Below are 19,478 nucleotides of genomic sequence, written 5' to 3'. Positions count from 1 at the left end.
TGACGCAATTGACAAATACAATAGACAAGGATAAAATCTTTCAACTGTTGTCTCATAAAGATTTCTAGTGCAAATGCCTGCTATTGTGATAATCGTTAGATTAGGATATTTTGCATGTGTTTTTTTCTTTTATATTTGTTGGCAGATAAAAGTATTTGTCCACATGCACATGGTAGACACTGCCATTTGTGTATGTGTATGTGAATGTGATCACATGAATACATACAGGTGCAGTAAAAATGCACCTTTTAAATAGATTCCGTTGAATTATGCTGTGTATTTGACGTTTGCAGACTGTTAAAATTGTGTTTAATGGGGGGAAATGTAGTGCATTTTAAATAATTGTAAGGCCTGTGTTTGCTTTGTGTCCATTATTGCAATTGCAAGATATTGGCTTCCTCGATCAGCATATTTATAATCATATATATGATGAATTCTTAGTTCACATTTGCTCCATCAGATGCACCTTCGACAATATAAAGGCTGTCAAATCTGTCTTAACAAACAATGAGTGAGCCGGTTTATCTGACCTCTTGATCTTGGCTCATCACATCCGACTGCTCTCTCATTACAGGAACCTCCAGATGCTACAAGAGAAGATAACATTTTGAGTAAATAAGGCAATAAGTGGATTCATAATGACTGAGCCCTTGAATTAATTATAATTAGGCTGATTTATTACAGATTAATGTGAGTTGCTGAATCAGGCACAATGAGACATGTGGGGGAAAATGTCTCACATTAGGCAATTCAAACAGAACAAGCAATTCATTCAGGGGTCTCACACTCAAAAGAGGGACTGTTGGCTGGAGGGCCACTTCAGTGATCAACCAGAACAAAAAAAAAAAGACATATATTTCTGAAAATGTGCTGTTTTATTTAAAAAATGAATACTATTCAATGTTACAAAACGCCAAGCAGCAAACACAAATCATTCAGTCATTTCTTAAATGCCTATTTGATGCCTTAAACTGAACTAAAAAAGAAATAATGTACAGATCAGCACTTGTATTTTCCTCATCAGAAAAAAATAAGAGCATTGGGCCATGAGCTGGGATTTTGAGGCCCCTGATTTATGTAAACTACAGAAATGTATGAATGAATTGTGAAAAATGGGTATTAAAAAATGCCTACATTACACTTGATTGGAATAACAGTGACAACAGTTTCACAGTAACAAAATGTCTTTACCTGACCAATAGGTGAGGAGCTTCCATCTGCAGGGGAAAGAAAGCAAAGAATGAAGGGCTCAATTCAATATTCTTTGGCTGTCAAAAATCAATACATTTATAAACATTTTTATAAGTCTTTAAAAGAGGTCAGTAAGAAGAACTACACCTGTCTGAGGAGCTGTAGAGAGGGAGCTGTTTCTCGATGGACCTGGGGAGGATGACGGTGTTGGATTCGGAGAAAGGCCTTTAAAAAAAAGCATGATATGATTAAAGCTTTTCCAGTTCTTTCAGGAAGCCACCCCAAAAAAATATTATTAGAGTATTACAGAGCTTCATATGTTAACATCTATTTTTAAATCTAATCACCTCACTGAAACATAACCTCACAATTATCCAGCTTCAGAAACAGTGTGCGATGTATCACTGTGCGTTTGCGTGCACTACCTGTGGGCGAGTCGGTGAGACTGCTGGTGGATCGGCGGCCGCGACGCGTCAGGAAACGATCACTGACCATCTTGGCCTGTTCGAGCAGCTCCAGGTTCTTCTGTCGATCCTCCTCGGAGAGCTGCATCTCTGGCAGCGGATCTTTCACCAGGTCAATCACACTACCTGTGCCATCTAAGAATGACAATGCACATAGTCTTTTGATCTACTTTTTCTTTTTAAATGCCGAAATAAAATCTATTCAAATGCAAGCCAACAGATGGGGTTGCATCTTAACAGTATGTCAACAGGATTTCTGGTATAAAGTGACAACTGTTTACCAACTCAGAGATTATTTTTATCCTCCTCTGCCCTCACAAATGGCAAACAAGCTCAGTGTCAAAAGCTTTCAAAACCAGCAAAGGCATTTCAGGCATGGGGAGGACACTGACATATTTAGCCATAAGATTGCAGACAGCCAAACGTAATCTAGATGTCGATAATGATCTTAAGTATACCACATGAGCAAAGCATTTTGTTTAAAATGCATACTTGTATTTGTATTTTGTTTCTATTAGCATTAGAAATGTTCCCTTAAAAAGGGTTCTATTCCAGAAAAAAACAAAACGTCCAGAATAAAATGACTTCAATTTGGTGAAGGGGTTAAGTGCATGTTGTCATTGATAATATCTGCACAGTTCTCACAGTGTTGTGTTTATTTTTAAGTAATTACACTCACAGTGTGTTTGTGTGTTTGTGTGCGGCAGATTTACCCACCCACTGTGGTGATGGGTCCTCCAGAGGACTTTCTGGCCAGGCGAGATCGGGGACTGTGTGGTCTGAGTGAGAAAACGGTTATGATTGGAAACAGTTTGCAGTTAAAGCACGTTAACAAGGACTTCAGGGTTTGATTTGACAGGAAATAAGTACCTGGTCTGTTCCAACGGACGTCCATCGTGTTGGACAATCATGGCCTGCTGAGGGTAGACGATGGTGGGCGCTGTCATGACAACAGCTCGTATTTCACCAGGTGTGGACTGAGCAAAAAAAAAAAAAAAAACCCACCAAAAAATTTAATGTTTGAACTAAAACAAGACAAGACACGTGCTAGTAATTTGTGGTCATATGTGACCGCCAGTTTCCCATGTCTGTTCAAGAGGATTTCACATGAGATTTTGTTGTTAACAGCTGTTGAGAGCCATAAACAAGCAATGATTATCGGAGGAAAGGACATTTGTGGCTTTTACTTTCAAAGTTAAGTAGTTCCATAGAAGAAGGTCTACAAATATCAGATGCTCCATAGGGCTCATCTTGTGATTGTAATTTGCTTACAGTTCTAAAAATGTGCAATTTAATAATCATATTACCACACACAAATGACAGATAATAGACATTTCAACAAAACAGCACATTCCTAAAAAACTTAAAAACTCAAGATGACATTCAGTCGGTTTCCAAAGCTGTCAAAGGTGAAAATGCATTTAAGCCGACCAACTGTGACGGTTAAAAAAACAAAACAAAAAAAAACTTCAGAAACAGTGTCTTTGAAGCTGCTGTGATAAAGGTAGATCACTTTTTAATAGTGTTGGCATATGGCCTGGAGATTAGATTACACAGCTTCATTAAATTCTGCCGAGATGTTTTATCTTGTCTGGGTGTTTATGAGCAACAGGAGAAAATGTTGTATAACTTTCAGATGGCCGAGTGATGAACACATTTTCTGTGGGATATTTCAGTGACATAAAAGGCTTTGTTCACCCTTTATTTCAATAAAAATTGGACCATTTACATGTTTTGGATACTTTGATCTGGAAATGCCTTAATCAAAATGTTTACATCGACAGTGATCAAGTATCCTTGAAATATGTTTTAGGGACAGAGGTGCCAGGATTCCTCACTTTCATGTCAACTTTTTCTACTCAGAATAATATAACTTCAACAACTTCAACATTTCATGTTTGAGTCATTTTTCAGTGAACAGAGCAAACAGCTCGAACAAAACTCACATTGGCTATATCTACATGTGCAGAAGGATTGGATTTTCTTTATTGAACTTATATAAGTTTAAGTTCTGAAAGTTTTGTCAAAAGCAAAACTATCAACATAGATGGCTAAGTGAAAAGAATAGGTCATTTTTGTAATTATTTCTTAGCTTTCATTCATAATTACCTTTACCTCTGACACTAAGTTTAGCCCCAAACAACAAATTGGTCTCAAAGGATTTAGCAGACATTTTATATAAACAAGATATTCATCAGACAACAGAAGAGTCTCTGTGGAAAAACCAAGGAGCTACATTAAGTGTACTTTTTAAAGGGCTCCATTGATAACAAATCTGTCGTAAAATGTCCTTTAAAGTTCAGAAAACATCCAAGAATTTGAAAAAAAAACCCCAAAAAAAACCGTAAAGATGCACCATGTTTTTTTCCCCTATATGTAACTCTGTGGTGTGTGGAGAAACACGTTTGTATGACAAGACTATGACAGATTTTAAAAATTGTGCCTGGGAAGAAAAGAACATTTATAATTTCAAAGCTCTTCCAACAACCAGATGATTTGGATGTTTCAGCTAAAATCTTCCTTTTCAAAGTGACAGCGTGAGCACTGACCGTGCTGGGAGAGCTGGAGGAACTGTCGAGCTCCTCGGGAGAGTCCTCCTCTTCCTCGGGCAGCGTGGGCATGGTGGGGAGCAGAGGCGGCCGGGAGCGGGTGTGGGGGAAAAAGAATGGGGCGTCACAGGTCTTATTCGAGTGACTTTCACTCTGTTCAGGAGGTGATTCTTGCAGGTTCTCCTCTTTCTCAAGCTGCAAGATTACAAACACAAGCATCTATTTTGAGGGCGATCAGAAACAGGTGGTTGATAAGTGAATGCTAAAGGAAAATCTATCCGACGGACAAGAGAAATGGAACTGAGATTCGAGCTGTATCAGGAGAAAGGCCCATCTGACTAACCACAGCTATAAAGAGACAGACCAAAACTAACACACCACCACATCGTGAACAAATCCAAAAATAGCTTCATTCTCCACTGACATAAAAGTGCGATAGAAGCAACATTTTCCAAGAGAGTCACTCATCTGGAATGAAGCCTCCCCACGAGCTTCTGAACCGTCGTATGAATCGGCTTTGAAGTCTCACATGAGAAAAGACACATTCATTTTTACTTACAAGCAAACTAATTGGTGTTAACTGTTGGGCCACTATCCACTGATGGTTCAACAACTACTTTTAAGCAAAGAACATATATTTTTGAATGACTGAGGACATGAAATGAACATGAAATCCATGTTATGGTATCTTATGGAGATTTGGAGGAATATTTTTGTTTGCATTGATCACATGCAACTTCAGCACAGGCCATGCTATGGCTTATTAAAAAATCATTAAAAAAAAAAAAAAACATTTCATTTATATAGTGTTGCTGCTTGACTCTCTGCATGCTTTAAAATGACCCATCACATCCCATCACCATATTCACTAGCCTTTGCTGGGGGCTGCCATGCACGGTGCTTGCAAGGACACTTCCATGATATAATTATGCAATTATTCAATAACATGCTACACCATCTAAGCCAAAGTTGACTTAACCACTAAAATCAAATTTAAAAAAACACGTGATTTCTTAGGACAAAAATGCAGAGTAGTACAGTGATGCTACTTCAGGGTGTGTCCACCTTGCCGACACGATTGGCTAAGTGATTAAACCCTGACAGAAAATATTGAGTGGAACCCAAAAGGCAGTTGGTCAAACCCTGTGACACCATCTGGCAGCTGCACTGACAACAACTGCATCACCTCGTCTATCTCAAAACCTTCACCCAGGCCTGTGCCCTGGAGAGGTCACTACAGACTAATTCAGGCCGCAACTACTATAGTTTTCCAAAACTGATGGATGAAAAATCAAACAAAAATCAATCCAATTAATATTAGAATAAGGATTAAAGGATGCACAATAGTGAGAAATATTAAACATTAACATAATTCTAGTTTAGGATAAAACACTATATTGTGTCCATAATTCAAAACAATAAGTTTACTTTGTTTGACTTCATAGGGAAATGGTAGAGACAGTGGCATACTGAAAACCTCAGTCTCAGACTTCAGACTCAAGCATGCCAAGAGCAATCAAAAATGCAAATAAATACATCTCATGACCAGGCTTACAAAGTCCAAGTTTCATGTGTGTTTGTTCCCACAGTGTGACCATCATCAGACAGTTTGTTGTTTTGAAAACAAACACTGACCAGGATGCACCGCGTCGTTATGGAACTCGGCCGCACTCAGTGCAACACGCTCTCACAGGCTGACTGAGGCAGCGAGCTCCTGAGGGACGGCGTAAAACAAACACACAAGCTTGTAGTTGACTGATGAAAAAAGTGAGTGTGTGCTGTGGAGGATTTCTGAGAAGAGAAAGCATTACTGGTCAGTCCACATGCGTATGCCCCTGAAGCTGATCGACAGTGAACGTATTTACAGCTTGATTTGTTGAAGCTTAATGTGGAGGAGAGTGCCAGTATCATCATGTCATTAAAGCAGAGATGATTAAAGTGAATAACGACGCTAAAATACCTTTTTTTTTAAGAATTTGAAAATGAATTGTTGCACACAACAAAATTACACTCATGAAAAACATCTTCTGTCTGGGTGCACTCTACAAAAAAATATTTTCTTGATATTACTGTATTTTGATTTTACGTATAATGTAAATATCACAGCCTATGCGATGATGTATGCCAGATGTACAATAATTAACATATCTTTCCCTATGTACTATGTACATTGAACTCTTAAGAAGACTTAATGAACTATAATTTGACCTTTTGTGAATGTATAGCTGTAAACAGCCTGCCACAGTATTTTTGAACCTTAAAGGCATATGTTCCTGTGTGACATGTTTCAAGCACAGTTGTGCTTTGTTGAGCATGGATTATAGAAGTGAGATTTGTTTCAGTGTGATTCGCTGAATGGTCAGATGCACGCAGATGTAAGAGGGCTGTGAGTGTGAGCCACATGCTGTGCTGACGCCACAAAGAGTGCCCGTGTGATACTATTAAACATATAGAGTGAATATATTTGACTTTGGGGCAACACTAGGCTTGATGTTTTGGTTCTAATAGAGGTATGATCATTTCAAATCTCTGGTATGTTAATCCCACATGCACCCAGTAATTCTGATATCAGAGGCCTGCAGCCGTTATGACCCAAAGAGCCGTTTCTACAAACTTTCTATCAAACGAAATGTGATCCACACAAAACATTGTCACAGGTGAGGATGCTAATGTGCTCCACATTTGTTTCATGTCAGCAAAAATAGAAGGACTTACATATGCATGACCACCACAGGTGTTCGTACTGTCAGTGCATGTTGTCTGATTCAGCAGCTGATGAATAAGTTGTGGAGAAGCGTGAAAGGTGATGAATTACTGGTTTATTTCAGACATGGCATGTAGTGTACGCTGAACAAAACCTCCAGGAATAGGAGGCTAAAATATGCAGAGCCCTGTTTAATGTCATCACAAACATGACAAGTTCTTGGGAACATATAGGAACAGAAAGGCTGTGAGTCACTAGGGAGGAAATGGGTTGTTAAACAGTCTCTGGGTAAGCTGCGGGGATATTTCCTGGCTACAGAAATAGTTTCATACAGGAATAAATTCACTTTTCTTTCTCAGTGTGTAGATGTTTTAAAGCTTTGAAAGGTAGTTTAACCAGCCTTATTGGCTCGACAGAATGCTGATTGTTTCTGATGCTGATGAGAGCCAGAACATGTTTCATCTCATTATAAACTGACTTCACAGTTCACGTCTTTGTTATTATGTATTCGATTTACATGGGAACAAATCAGCACAAGGGTTCCGTTTTTAAATATGAGAACGAGTCACTGACTATCTCAAACTAATTGCCCCTGAACTTCCATGTGCGGGTGCTATCAAACACCTGCATTCTTCGTGACTGTATCTACTTATGAAATTCAAGTTTTTAAAAAAAACTTTATGAAAAACATCGAGCATAAAAAGCACCAGCTGCCTTTTCTCAAAATATATGAATAAAGGGGAATAGATAAACTAAGACAAATGGCATAGAAACTATTAATCAGCAGTGCGTAATCATTGCATCAATGAAATGTATATGCAGCCTTGTTAAATTAAATTAAATTGTGCATGCAACTCAACAAGTTTCTTTCTCAAGATAAACCGCTGCTTTCAATTGATCGGGATTGTTGGCAGATGCAGCAAAAGTTTGTGGTACTTGAATATAATTGTGCCCAAACCAAGAGGCAGAGGTGCACTGCAGGGGGCTCGGCAGAGCCCAGTGTTTCCCCAGCAGACTCAGATAAATATTGCAGAGTAATTGAATCACTCAGATGATTTCCTGTGGGGGAAAGAGTACAGAGCATACAAGCTGGAGTGCAGATAACCCTGTGCACACAACTGCTTTCTTGTTATTACACAACGAGGAAGACAGACAACGTATTTGTTCCTCATAACCACCAGAGTCAGAATTAATTTCTCACTGCAGCTCGGATTGACCGTCTCTTTCCTCTGAGGGAGACGAAGGGACCGGCACCCTCCTCCTCCTCCTCTTCTCTGTTACATAAGCCTACTCCCTCTTGCCAGATTTGTTTAAAATTTGGTTGTGTGAAGTGCAGAGTACAGGGCCAGCAGAGGAAGTGGTTACCACAGAGGCACAATCTGAGATAACAGAGAAGAGGAAGTGTGAGAAAGAAATGGACAGACAGACTGATACACAGACAAGTGAAGAAGCTGATTAATTCATTAGACTTCACAAATGCATGATTGCAGTTAGAAAGATTACACATAACTTTCACTTGCACAAAACTTGCAGTAAAAAGTCAAACTGATAACCGTCCACAGAGCTTCCAGAAATAGTTTGACGGTGCTGTAAAGACCCTTTACAGAGCGCTGACAGAGCAGCAGGTATCCACATAAACCATCACCCACTAAGACCCCACAGCCCCATGCATCCGATCTGAACCTGTCCACAGAGAGCATGCACATTACCTGAGGCTGCCGCCACAGTGCTGCGGAGAAACTCAAACACACAGCCGCTGATCTCCCCAGCTCACACCGACTTCCTAGTTTAACTGTCACTTCAGCCTTTTCCCTCAGAAAACTCCTCTATCCTCAGGGCTTCTCCTTCCTTCTCCCGTCCCCTCTGTTCCCTCTCTTTTTTCAGCAGCAGCCTCTTTCACTCCTGGGAGCTTTGACCATTTAAGGAGAAGGACTTGGTGAGCCTCTTTGGGCTGCTGTGGACTCTGTCTCTCTGTGTGTGTGTGTGTGTGTGTGTGTGTGTGTGTGTGTGTGTGTGTGTGTGTGTGTGTGTGTGTGTGTGTGTGTGTGTGTGTGTGTGTGTGTGTGTGTGTGTGTGTGTGTGTGTGTGTGTGTGTGTGTGTGTGTGTGTGTGTGTGTGTGTGTGTTCTTGAGCTGCTGCTCCTCCGATCATCTTTCAACTAAACCCTGAACAAGTTTTTTTAAAAAGCAGCTTGTTTTTTTCTCAATGGTTTGTTTTGTTTTTCTCTGCATGTTGTGGGAAACCTTTTTTTGTGCGTTTTGTCGGAGTTCATGTTTGAGAAAGTCCAACAGAGAGATTGTGTTCGTCTGATCCGTGTTTACTCTACTGGCCTCGAGGAATCCATGCATCCACTTCTGAGCTCTTAAGGTTCATTATTGTTTGGATGATTGCTTTTAGGCTCTTTAGTGAAGAGTTTGCTATTTAAGTAATGCAGTCATTCCGCATTTTGTGGGAGAAGAAATAAAGCACGATAGTCACGTTGTTTGGAGGAACACAGCTGATGATCATGGTGAATTTTAGCATCATAATTCCAATTAATGTGAGCTAATAGTCTGAAGCACTGTGTGTGAAGGAAACGGCTGATCAAAGACAATTCTTTTGAGAAAAAGGCATGTGTTTTTCCCTGTTTTTCTTTTCTTTTTCTTTTTTTTTTTTTTTTTTTTACAGATACTTAAACAAAAACAGATACTTAAAGTAAAAGCACCTTTGGTCTACAAATAGGAAAACAACAATATATTTCATGCAGTAAAGACATGAAATGATAGTTTTATAGAGGCTGAGGCTAAAGTCCCAGAGGGCAGAGGGACATAGTCTGAAGGGTCCTGAGAGAGTTATTGGCCAGGAAAACAAAACAAAACAAGGTTCATGGGTTCAATTTCTCCTCAATCCCGTTTAAATTGCTGTGAGTGATCATTTAGACACTTAAAATCATGAGATGGTGAGAGAAAAAAACATGAACTTCAATAACTTGTTGTGGAAAGCTTTATAAAAAAGGGAGCTGCTCAATAAACGTTTCTCCCCTATTATTAGTCATAGTAGAATCATTTGTAAACTGTCCTATAGCAGTTTATGAAGCACAATTCTTATAACAATGATCACAGTGTTTTGAAATATGAAATATATGTTTGTACTATATATTATACTCTCAATGCTTGGTGAAATTAGATCATATTGGATCATATTAGATCATATTGGATCATATATATATATATATATATATATATATATATATATATATATATATATATATATATATATATTTAAAATATATGTACATTTTTTCCTCTAAACTGCTGTTAAGTGGAATTGATATAAAGCAGAAACACTGGCCTAATAAACAAAGTTTGAAATTGTATTAAAGAACAGGATTTATCACCCACGAGCATCAAAAGTCACTTTATACCCACAAATTGCAAACACGTTCAATCTCCACGACAGACTTGAAGACAGTGTATTTTAGTGTAACAAAGCTGGATGGAGTCTTACCTTGCTGCAGCTGCTCTGTGTTGAACCGGCTGGAGACAGAGAAAATAGAGTCAGTGAAAACAGTTGATTTGCATTTAACAGGAAAGTCTGTGCAATGCAAATTAAATGGGACAATCAAGTAGTGTGTGTGTGTGTGTGTGTGTGTGTGTGTGTGTGTGTGTGTGTGTGTGTGTGTGTGTTTGGGGGTGGGGGGTGGGGTTGACAAAAACAGATCAAAAACAAGTATGGAGGACAGCCTCCATGAGACATAGTGTGACCCTTGTTTCACGAAGTATCCCACCCATCCCATCTCTATAGCCAGGGGCAACAATAACCTGGCAACCATTTTGAGTACACAAGGTGCTTGATCCTCGAGTTGAAAGCTCCTGTCGTCTAATTCAGAGGCTGACGGGGGGAAGAAGAGGTTTGTAATACTGTGGAAACAAGCAAGGGGGTAAATATTTCATGGGCATTACACCAAGCACTATCAGAACGATTAACAGGTAATTGCAGAACTAAACATGACCTGCTAATAATCAGAGAGGACAGGAAAAGTCCTGTCTGATTAGTTATCAGAAAACTCCACAGTGCAATGTTAACATGTGACATTAAGTCTAATTGAATACTTAATAAAAACGAGTAGCTAATATTTAAATGGGAAGCAATTTTCAATAGAAAGATAACCATAGCTGCTTTTATGCAGCAGTTAAAAAAAAAATAAAAATCTGTTTTTGGAACTACATGCTTCCTGGAGATTCTGAGTTTTATAAATATTTTTAAAGATCCTTGAGAGAAATGAAGATAAACATCCTGAATATGAGCACTATTTTTTCTCCCAGAGGCTTTCTTTTCTTTATAATGTTCACTCGAACAGCAAATTAATTCACATTCCCACCATAGGGATCTTGTTACCTTGTCCCCTTTCACTCACGTATAGATTTCCCATGAAGGTTTATTGTTTACAGTGGGCACACACCCAGACAAAGAGCATTAGAGACCTGGTGCTTTATGTAACTTTTTTTTACATTCAACCTTCAGTGGATAAAGAGTTGATTATGAGATTAAGTTTAAAAAGCATTGATTGATACTCACAACATCACAGTTCTACAGCACAGACAGACATATGAAGGCTGAGCTCTTGGTGTTGTTAGCAATCACATTATGCTGGAATTTTCTTAGAACATTTCATTCACCACAGCCGGAAACCTCTCACTCTCTTGGAGTTTGTGTAACATTTTTGCAATTGCAATTCATGAGTCAGACACAACTTCCCAAGTAAGTGTGATCACAAATGAAAAATGGTGCTCATTTTGTGTCTTCAACAACTCGCTGCTTATTACAGTGCAGTAACATAACGGATTTCAATCAATCCATTGCCACAACCCCAGTGTCTGTTTTCTAACTACTTTCAAGTCTTTTCCTTGCAATTACATTCCAATAAAGCAGTGTAAGATATAGTATACATAGCTCACTAATCCATATCTGTCATTAATCACTAATCAAGTGAAAGTCTAACTGAACTCCACAGTACAACTTTAACACTTGATACAAAGTGCTAACTGATCTTTTTGTGTTGTGTTTGTAAGTTGTATGGACAGAGGTAAACTGGCTAATCAAAACCAAGTCTACACAACAGTGGTACTATTGATGAAAGGATACAACAAAGTTTGGACAGCCGAATGTAAAATAAGTGGAGAAGAACACAACTCCTGGCTATTCGTTTGAAATATAAAGACGTTCTCTGAAACCACCTACCGCTTCTCAGCAAGCACTAAATGTCCCTCTAAATCACAAATGAACCATTAATAGTAAGACTTGGCTTTCTGAGCAACGGGGACTATTTGTAGAAGGAAATATTTTCCATGACCTTTCTGGAAGAGGTGGAACAAAAACGTGCTTCCTTTGATCAGTATACATGATTAATTCTCAAAAATACTACATGTGATGAATGAATTGATGAAATCGTCAGTGAATATCCATCGACTTTTCATTCCTTGGAAGGTGTTCCTAAAAATGTTTTAAATAAATGTGTAGTCAGAAGTTTATATATAGTCATATGTTTATATATACTCATGGCCATACTGTCTTCTCAACTAACAACAACACAGAAAAGATTTGATAAATTAAGGCCCAATCATAGATCTGATCTGTTTTTAACACTTTAAAATTATGTATGAGTATTCATTTAGCGTTTTTTTACTTACTCTAGCGCTGCAAATGAAAGACTATCATTTACTTGTGATTATTAGAATATGGAGCACAGAGGAAAAAATAGATAATTCAATAAGTAATTGGCCTTGAAAAAGCATTCAAGCAATAAAAAAAATGCTGCTCAAAATATGTGAAATCCAGTATTTGTATAAAAAAAACAAATAATTTTCCACATGCTGCCCTTTGATAAAAAACCATACACTCCCGAAGAGCCTATTCTTCCTTCCCCCTCTCTGTGCCCGCTGTCGTGTGCAATGTAAATATCTACAGTCTATTTCCAGACGTCCTCTGGGATTACCCTTAGAAAAGGAAGTTGCCTAAACTCATCTGTGTCTCACTGTACGCCAGAACCACTGAAGAGCACTGAAGATGTATTTTTGTCGTCGCCATACCATTCAAGGATAAGTGAAGCTCGCCCACTTGTGGGATCACAGCAGATGAGGGAGGCCGCTCTGTAATGTCTGTCTCCTCCTCTGGCTCCAGCATAAAGCCTCCAACATCTGGTTCTGGATCATCAGGAAGACTGGTACCCGAAGACTCCTGATGATTACAGACAGACCAGCCTTACTTCTGTGTTAATGTTTCATATTAGAACAAGTCTTTCCAGAAAGAGACATGCAGATTTTGCTCCTTGATTGGAATTAGATACGTATATTTGTTTGTCTAATTGGCGTCAACTCAAGAAATAAATAAACATACACCTAAAAATACTTTGATCAGTTAAGAAAAGGAAACATAAGACAAGAGGTCATCGGCTGAATCAAGGACGATGGGAGATGCAACAACATTTGAATCGCTCAGTCGGCTCGTTGTTTGTGAAAACTGTCATGTTTTGCTTCAACCATAATTGCACTAAATCAACCCATGAAGCAATTTCTAAATATATTTGAAAGCCAAGACAAACTTGCTTGTGTTCTGTGTTGAAGTCTTGTGAAGAGGCAAAACATTGTTCATTGACAAAAAAAACAGCTTGAGACGTTTCAGGTTTTGAAGTGAAATTTGTTAAAAAGGTTGTTCTTTTTTATCACAGATTTTTTTTTAAAATTAATAGTACTTTATTGATGCCTTTTCACTTTTACTTGTACTTTATTGATACTTTTTCACTAATAGTAGTACTTTATATGATATTATTACTTAGTAGTGGCAGTAAGGAGGAGAGACTAGTCCGCAGCAAGCGGCAAGCACACACACAATTTCAACAGAATAGTTTTATTTTTCTCTCTACATTTTAGATATTCATCTAATGTGACCCATAATATCAATAATTATATAAAAAGTCCCTTTAGTTAAATAGCAATGCAGGCCAATATATAAGGATCTTAATTCCACTTTAATAAAATTCTCCACCTCACACACATTTTATAACGCTAATTGCCTAGGATTCCAAAAGCTGTTAACACCAAAATGTTTTAATATGGATTTATCTTTGGAAAGGAGTCCTCAAAGTGTGGAAGAAGCTTAAACCAGTCTGTGTCCACCTGGTCTCCAGCTCTTTCTTCCACCCCAGACATTGAGAACCACTGTCTTCATAAGTTCAGCATTAACAACAATTTGCAATCTGATCTCACTTAGGTCACAGAGATGAAGACGGATGTAACATTCACTACAGTAGAAATAAGTCAGCTTGTGAGGTGTGTCAAAACTTGTCTCATCTGTTTTGAATGAAAGTGTAGATGTAGGTTTTTTTTATTAATACTTTGAAACATTTACTTACAAATGTCAAATGTTTAATTAGATATTTATTTAATCCGGCAGTGAAGAGGAGAATTAAGCAAAGACAGGCTACTAACACAGACAAACCTGAGCTGAAATGCTTGATGGGATCTTGATCTCCAGACGATTCAGCTGCTCCTCAGTGTCGGCTGCTCGGCCCAACGCCTCCTCCACCTTCTGAGTGATTCTGTCCATCCTCACCCTCACGTGGCTCACCCTTTGCTCACTCTCTCTCAGCAGCTCAGCAGTCTCCAGGGCATTATTGACCATCGCCTCCATCCTTCTCAGGGTCGCCAGTAGGCCGTCTGCAGTCACCTGAAACTGGGTTTGTTGCTGCTCTGAAGCTGCTCCTGCTGAGATCTCCACAGGATCTGTGGCCACTGCTGCATCCCTGTGCTCCTTCACCACCGTCCCGACTGTTTTGTCTACTTGTTGAGTTTCGGTGTTGGTTTCTTTGTCAAGGTGAAGAACTCTACTGGTGTGCTGTTGCTTGGCACTCTCCTGTGTAGATTTCAGAGAGGCTTGCAGGTGGCAGACCTGCTCCCTCATATCAGTGACCGTCTGCTCAGCTCGCTGAAGCTTTGCTAGGGTATCAGTTAGCTCCTGGCTCGCCTTGGTTTCTCTTGTCCGGGCCTTAGCCCCTTCTGAACTGAAGGCTTTCCACCAGTTCACCACCGTCACCTTCTTGCCCTCCGGACTCTGCGTCTGAGTCCCGGTCTGGATTTGCTTTTGCTCTTTGTCCCAGGCTCTCCTCCGCTCCTCCACCTTCTCCCCTTTCTCCTCCCACACACACTTGTGCAGCTCAAGCTCCTGCAGCCTGAAACCACCATCACAGCTTTATAAACATCTCCTCTGCACAGCGTTATGTCTGTAGTTACCAAGGGGCACTAAAACTGCACTTATCACAATCGCGTGCTACACACGCGAGATGATAACTCTTCTAGGTTACGCAACGGAGATGCCCATAAACACACTTAAAAGACCAGACACCCTTTTATTAGCTTAGCTTCTTAGAACAGGGTCTAACATCAACTGAGTCTGGCCTGTTACCATAACAGGACAAGGAGAGGTAAAAAAACTCACATACACATTGACAAGCTGCTGCTTGATGCTTGCCTGTTGCTGCTGGCGGTTAGGAAACGGTCTCTCATGCATTTCTACAGGAGCAGAGTCCTGAGTGTGTGAGAGAGGTCACATGGGAAAGATTTACACATTCAATTTAAAATTTCTAATCCAGTCAATCACCAACAATCCATATTGTTCTGTCTCCTCACCCTTTCAGGATATTTACTATGCAGAAGATGAGCTATGTCTGCACTCTTGATCCTGTGAATTATGCTCTGAATGTCATCACTGTTTGTGTGCAGGGATGGGAGACTTCTGTCATCCAGACCTCGGTGATGCTGCTGCAGGCAAAGATGGCAAAGCAGAACAAAGGACAACATGAAATAGACTGGTATGAAAAGACAATGGAACATGAGTCAAACCAACCTGCTGCATATCCTGCATCTCGCTCTGCAGAGAACGGAGATTTGGAAGGTTTCGGCCGTAAAGACTTTGGGGACTCAAAAGGTGCCTGTCGTACCTGCCAGAATAGCATGATGCATTGAAAACAAATACGGTACCAAAATATCCTTTTGACAAGAGCTGCCACACCAGGTTCCACATGAGAATGAATCAAAAGTACCTCAGAAGAACTTGGTGTGAGTGTTCCTGTAACTTCATCAGCTCTGACTGCAGACCCTGCAACATCAGAACAAGTCAATCTGCAGAGTAAATCTAACAAACTAAAATGACACAATGATCTGATCTTTGTAAATTACCCGGCAAATTGCAAAAAACTTTCTTTGTGAGTGAACGTCAACCTCACCTCAATGATCTTGTGGTTCTCTACATGGGAATTCTTCATCTTATCCATGACAACATCTTTCTATAGAGAAATATTCAATAATGTTAGAGGTAAGACGTGAGATTATCATGTAAAACTGACCTTAATAAACATACCTTTGTGATTTCTCTGTCTCTGAGTGTCAACATAACCAATGTCTCCTCGAGTTCAGCCTGTAAATATACTGATGTTGAGCTAAAATTTCAACCACATAACGACAATACAAAGACAGAGTTTTGCTCCTACCCTCAACTCAGAGTTGACTTTTCTCATTTTGTTGAGCGTATCTTCTGAACAAGTTTTTTCGAAGGTCAGTTTTTCATTCTGCGCGGACACAAGAGGAATGTTCATCACAAGAAAACAGCATGAAGAACAAAATGTGACCATTTTGAACTTTTAATTTAGGGTTAGGGTTACCTTGTCTTCTAGTCTCCTGATATGAACCTTCAGACGTTCCACCTCATTGCTCTGAAGTCCAGAGGAGAGTTACACGTAAATATAATTTTTTTCAGTCTTGGAAAGAAGCTTTATTAGGTGCCATGTTGATGTACCAGTTTAGTGCAGCTGCTCTGTGAGCAACTGGCTCTTTCCTGAGCCTCTTTAAAAGCCTGACGCATCTCCTCAAGCTCTTCAGTCAGAGATCTGACTCTCACCACAGACCGCTGAGCGCTACAGGCAGCAAAACCAGCCCATCAGATTTTCTCCCTGCTCTGAAAATACACCTCTCACAAGCAACGGAGATTTTTGAATGCACATCCTGGCAGGGTTGTAGGGATATTTCCCTTCATGGCCCCCAAAAAACATATCCACACTGGATTCAGACTACTTCAGGGATAGATTAGTGGTAAATTAATATTACAAGAGCAAAAAATTATTGACTATAATAGTGTTGTTTTTAAATTCCGAAAAGTTAATTTTGTCATTTAAGGCTTCTGACAAGTAATATTGAGTCAGGACAAGTCAACTTCATATAGCACATTTAAAAACAACCAATGCTGATCGAAATGCTTTGCAGTTTGAATGAAAAATAAGACATAGTCTGTAAGCCAATATACAAAGTCAGACAAACAATGCCATATATCAATGTTTCAGCGCTTGATTAAAAGCCAGTGTCTGTGTCTTCAGAAGGCCCTTGAAGGTATCAAGACATCGAGTGGTTCTAATTTGAGCAGAATAAGAGCACCCATGGAAAAGTCCAGATCTGGGGACTTTAAGATCCTGAAAGAGACAATATTTTTTCAATTTTATTATTCAGGTTAATGAACATATATTTCAGATGTATCAGACATTTTTTTTTTTTTTGTCTTTTCAGAATATAAAGTTTTCCCATTTTTTCATCCCAGAGGCAAAACAGTCTGGTTAGTGTGATGTAGCTCATTTGTATAATGGCATTTAATTAAATTCCTTGTTTTACATGAAGCAATGAGAAGTTGTTTGATCCATCTTTAATATTTGTTTACATTGGGGGTTGTGAACGTGCTTTCAATTTATATGCAACATATTTTAGTGTTCCTACTGTGTAGCAAAACTTTAATAATAAGTCTGCATTTGTGATCATGACATGTTACATTTTGGAGGATTTCATAACTGAAATGAATGGAGGTAAATGAAGTGTGAGTTCATCCTTCACCTGACCAGCTTTGCTCGCAGCTCGGTGATCTCCAGAGAGAGCTGTAGGTTCACGTCCTCACACTGAGCCACGGTCCGCAACAGGCCACTGTTCTGCTCGCTCAGTTTGCGGTGTGTATGCTTCAGTTCAGTCACTGTGCTGGACAGGTCCTTCCCATCACTGATCCCAAAGAGCAGATAATAGTGAGGCGTGAAAACAAACTGACTGTCATGAATAAACACAAGTGGTGATTGAAGGGGCCAAAGAACTAACCAAGAACACTGGTGGCCATCTGACAAGGCTGCTTTGTTTTGAGAAAAGGACACATCCAGCCCTGAGAGGAAATCAGGCTGAGTGAATTGCTTTTTATCTGATTAAGAGGTTGTTTTTTTTTCTTCTGAAGACAGAAAAAAAATTGATGTAGAGCCTACCATTAACAGGTACTTTAGAAGACTCCGGCCAAGACATGTTGCTGCTTTCCACATCAGTGCTGAAACACAGGAGATTGTGAGTTTCCTCAATTCAATAAAAAATACACTAACAAAATCATTAGATAGACTTATTTGATTTTTTTTTTATTTTACCTTTATTTCACCAGAAAAATCTTGTTGAGATTAAAAATGTAATTTTCAAGAGTGTCCTGGCCAAGACAGGTAGCAGCACATTAAACAAAAATGTCAATACATTAAAAAACATGCACATCTGTTAAAAAAAAAAAAAAAAAGCATAAATTGAAAATAAGTCTATTATCTCTTTGTCTTTGTATTGAACCTCCTTCCAAAGTGTGGACAGCAAAATATTGTTCTTATCTTAAGCCTCGTGTGAAGTTGTGCATATTTGCACTACTGACTTATTATGGTTTGCAACTACTGTTGCCTGTTTTTAATATGCCTTATACTTATTTATTTAATTTCACTTGTTTATTAACTTATACATCTGTACATCTGTTTCCTTTTTAAAAAATAATTATAGGTTGGGAGACCAGCAATTTAAGCATTTCATTGTTCAGTGTAAATGTCAGTTTGACTGTACATATGACAATATGATTGAAGATCAATGTTAGACTACATAAATATCTAAGAGGAATATCTTCAAAAAAGAATTGCTGACCTTATTCAAAAAAAATACATAAAGCCAGCAAAAGCCAAAACAATCTACGATTCCTCATTCAAATATATATTTCACATTTTAATAGGTGAAAATGGATCTGATTCTGAAGACATAGTATCACCTGGTATATTGAGGATTTTCTTAAATAATGTATATACGTATATTGTACTTCACACTTTAAACCAAGTCATTGCATGCAAAATGCTCCATCTTTCCTGTGTAGTTCAGTCTTACCCCTGGCTGCATTGTGCGATCCACTCCCTCATGATGGAGTGGAAAGTCTCCCGGCTCACATGTGGATTCTGAGAGTCGGGGTCGAGGAGCCGTCTCAGGGCAGCCAGTCTGTCCTGCTCTGGACTCTGAGCCGTCATGGTCTGCAGGTACTGTACAAGAGTGGAGGCCAACACTTCTCCTGAAGACCAGAAGGGAACAGGTTTAGAATATTTCAATGTGTTTAGTTCAGCGGTTTTCAAAGTGTGAGATGAGCCTCCATTTTTCAGATTAAATAATAAAGTACATTATTAAAAAGTAAAACATTATTTTACTACACATAAGCACCCATTTGGATGGAGCC

The 19,478-nt window shown here is 39.0% G+C and overlaps 1 protein-coding gene across 1 annotated transcript in view; it reads right to left on the bottom strand.

Moving 5' to 3' along the window:
• Positions 1-19,478, bottom strand: part of mrvi1 (murine retrovirus integration site 1 homolog) — a gene marked incomplete at its 5' end in the record, with an annotated part of 28,484 nt that overhangs the window by 8,670 nt on the left and 336 nt on the right. The window contains 20 exons of the mRNA XM_080497759.1: positions 531-587; positions 1,192-1,217; positions 1,339-1,416; positions 1,617-1,790; positions 2,373-2,434; positions 2,526-2,632; positions 4,205-4,399; positions 10,395-10,423; positions 12,977-13,124; positions 14,385-15,114; positions 15,385-15,470; positions 15,572-15,703; positions 15,789-15,882; positions 15,985-16,040; positions 16,168-16,227; positions 16,432-16,509; positions 16,603-16,653; positions 16,737-16,854; positions 17,816-18,019; positions 19,139-19,316. Of these exons, the coding sequence (XP_080353885.1) occupies positions 531-587; positions 1,192-1,217; positions 1,339-1,416; positions 1,617-1,790; positions 2,373-2,434; positions 2,526-2,632; positions 4,205-4,399; positions 10,395-10,423; positions 12,977-13,124; positions 14,385-15,114; positions 15,385-15,470; positions 15,572-15,703; positions 15,789-15,882; positions 15,985-16,040; positions 16,168-16,227; positions 16,432-16,509; positions 16,603-16,653; positions 16,737-16,854; positions 17,816-18,019; positions 19,139-19,316 (2,663 nt within the window). The remainder of the gene's footprint in view (positions 1-530; positions 588-1,191; positions 1,218-1,338; positions 1,417-1,616; positions 1,791-2,372; positions 2,435-2,525; positions 2,633-4,204; positions 4,400-10,394; positions 10,424-12,976; positions 13,125-14,384; positions 15,115-15,384; positions 15,471-15,571; positions 15,704-15,788; positions 15,883-15,984; positions 16,041-16,167; positions 16,228-16,431; positions 16,510-16,602; positions 16,654-16,736; positions 16,855-17,815; positions 18,020-19,138; positions 19,317-19,478) is intronic.

Source organism: Blennius ocellaris, assembly GCF_963422515.1.
Source record: "Blennius ocellaris genome assembly, chromosome: 1".
Lineage (NCBI taxonomy): Eukaryota > Metazoa > Chordata > Actinopteri > Blenniiformes > Blenniidae > Blennius > Blennius ocellaris.
This window is presented reverse-complemented; position numbering and strand designations above follow the sequence as displayed.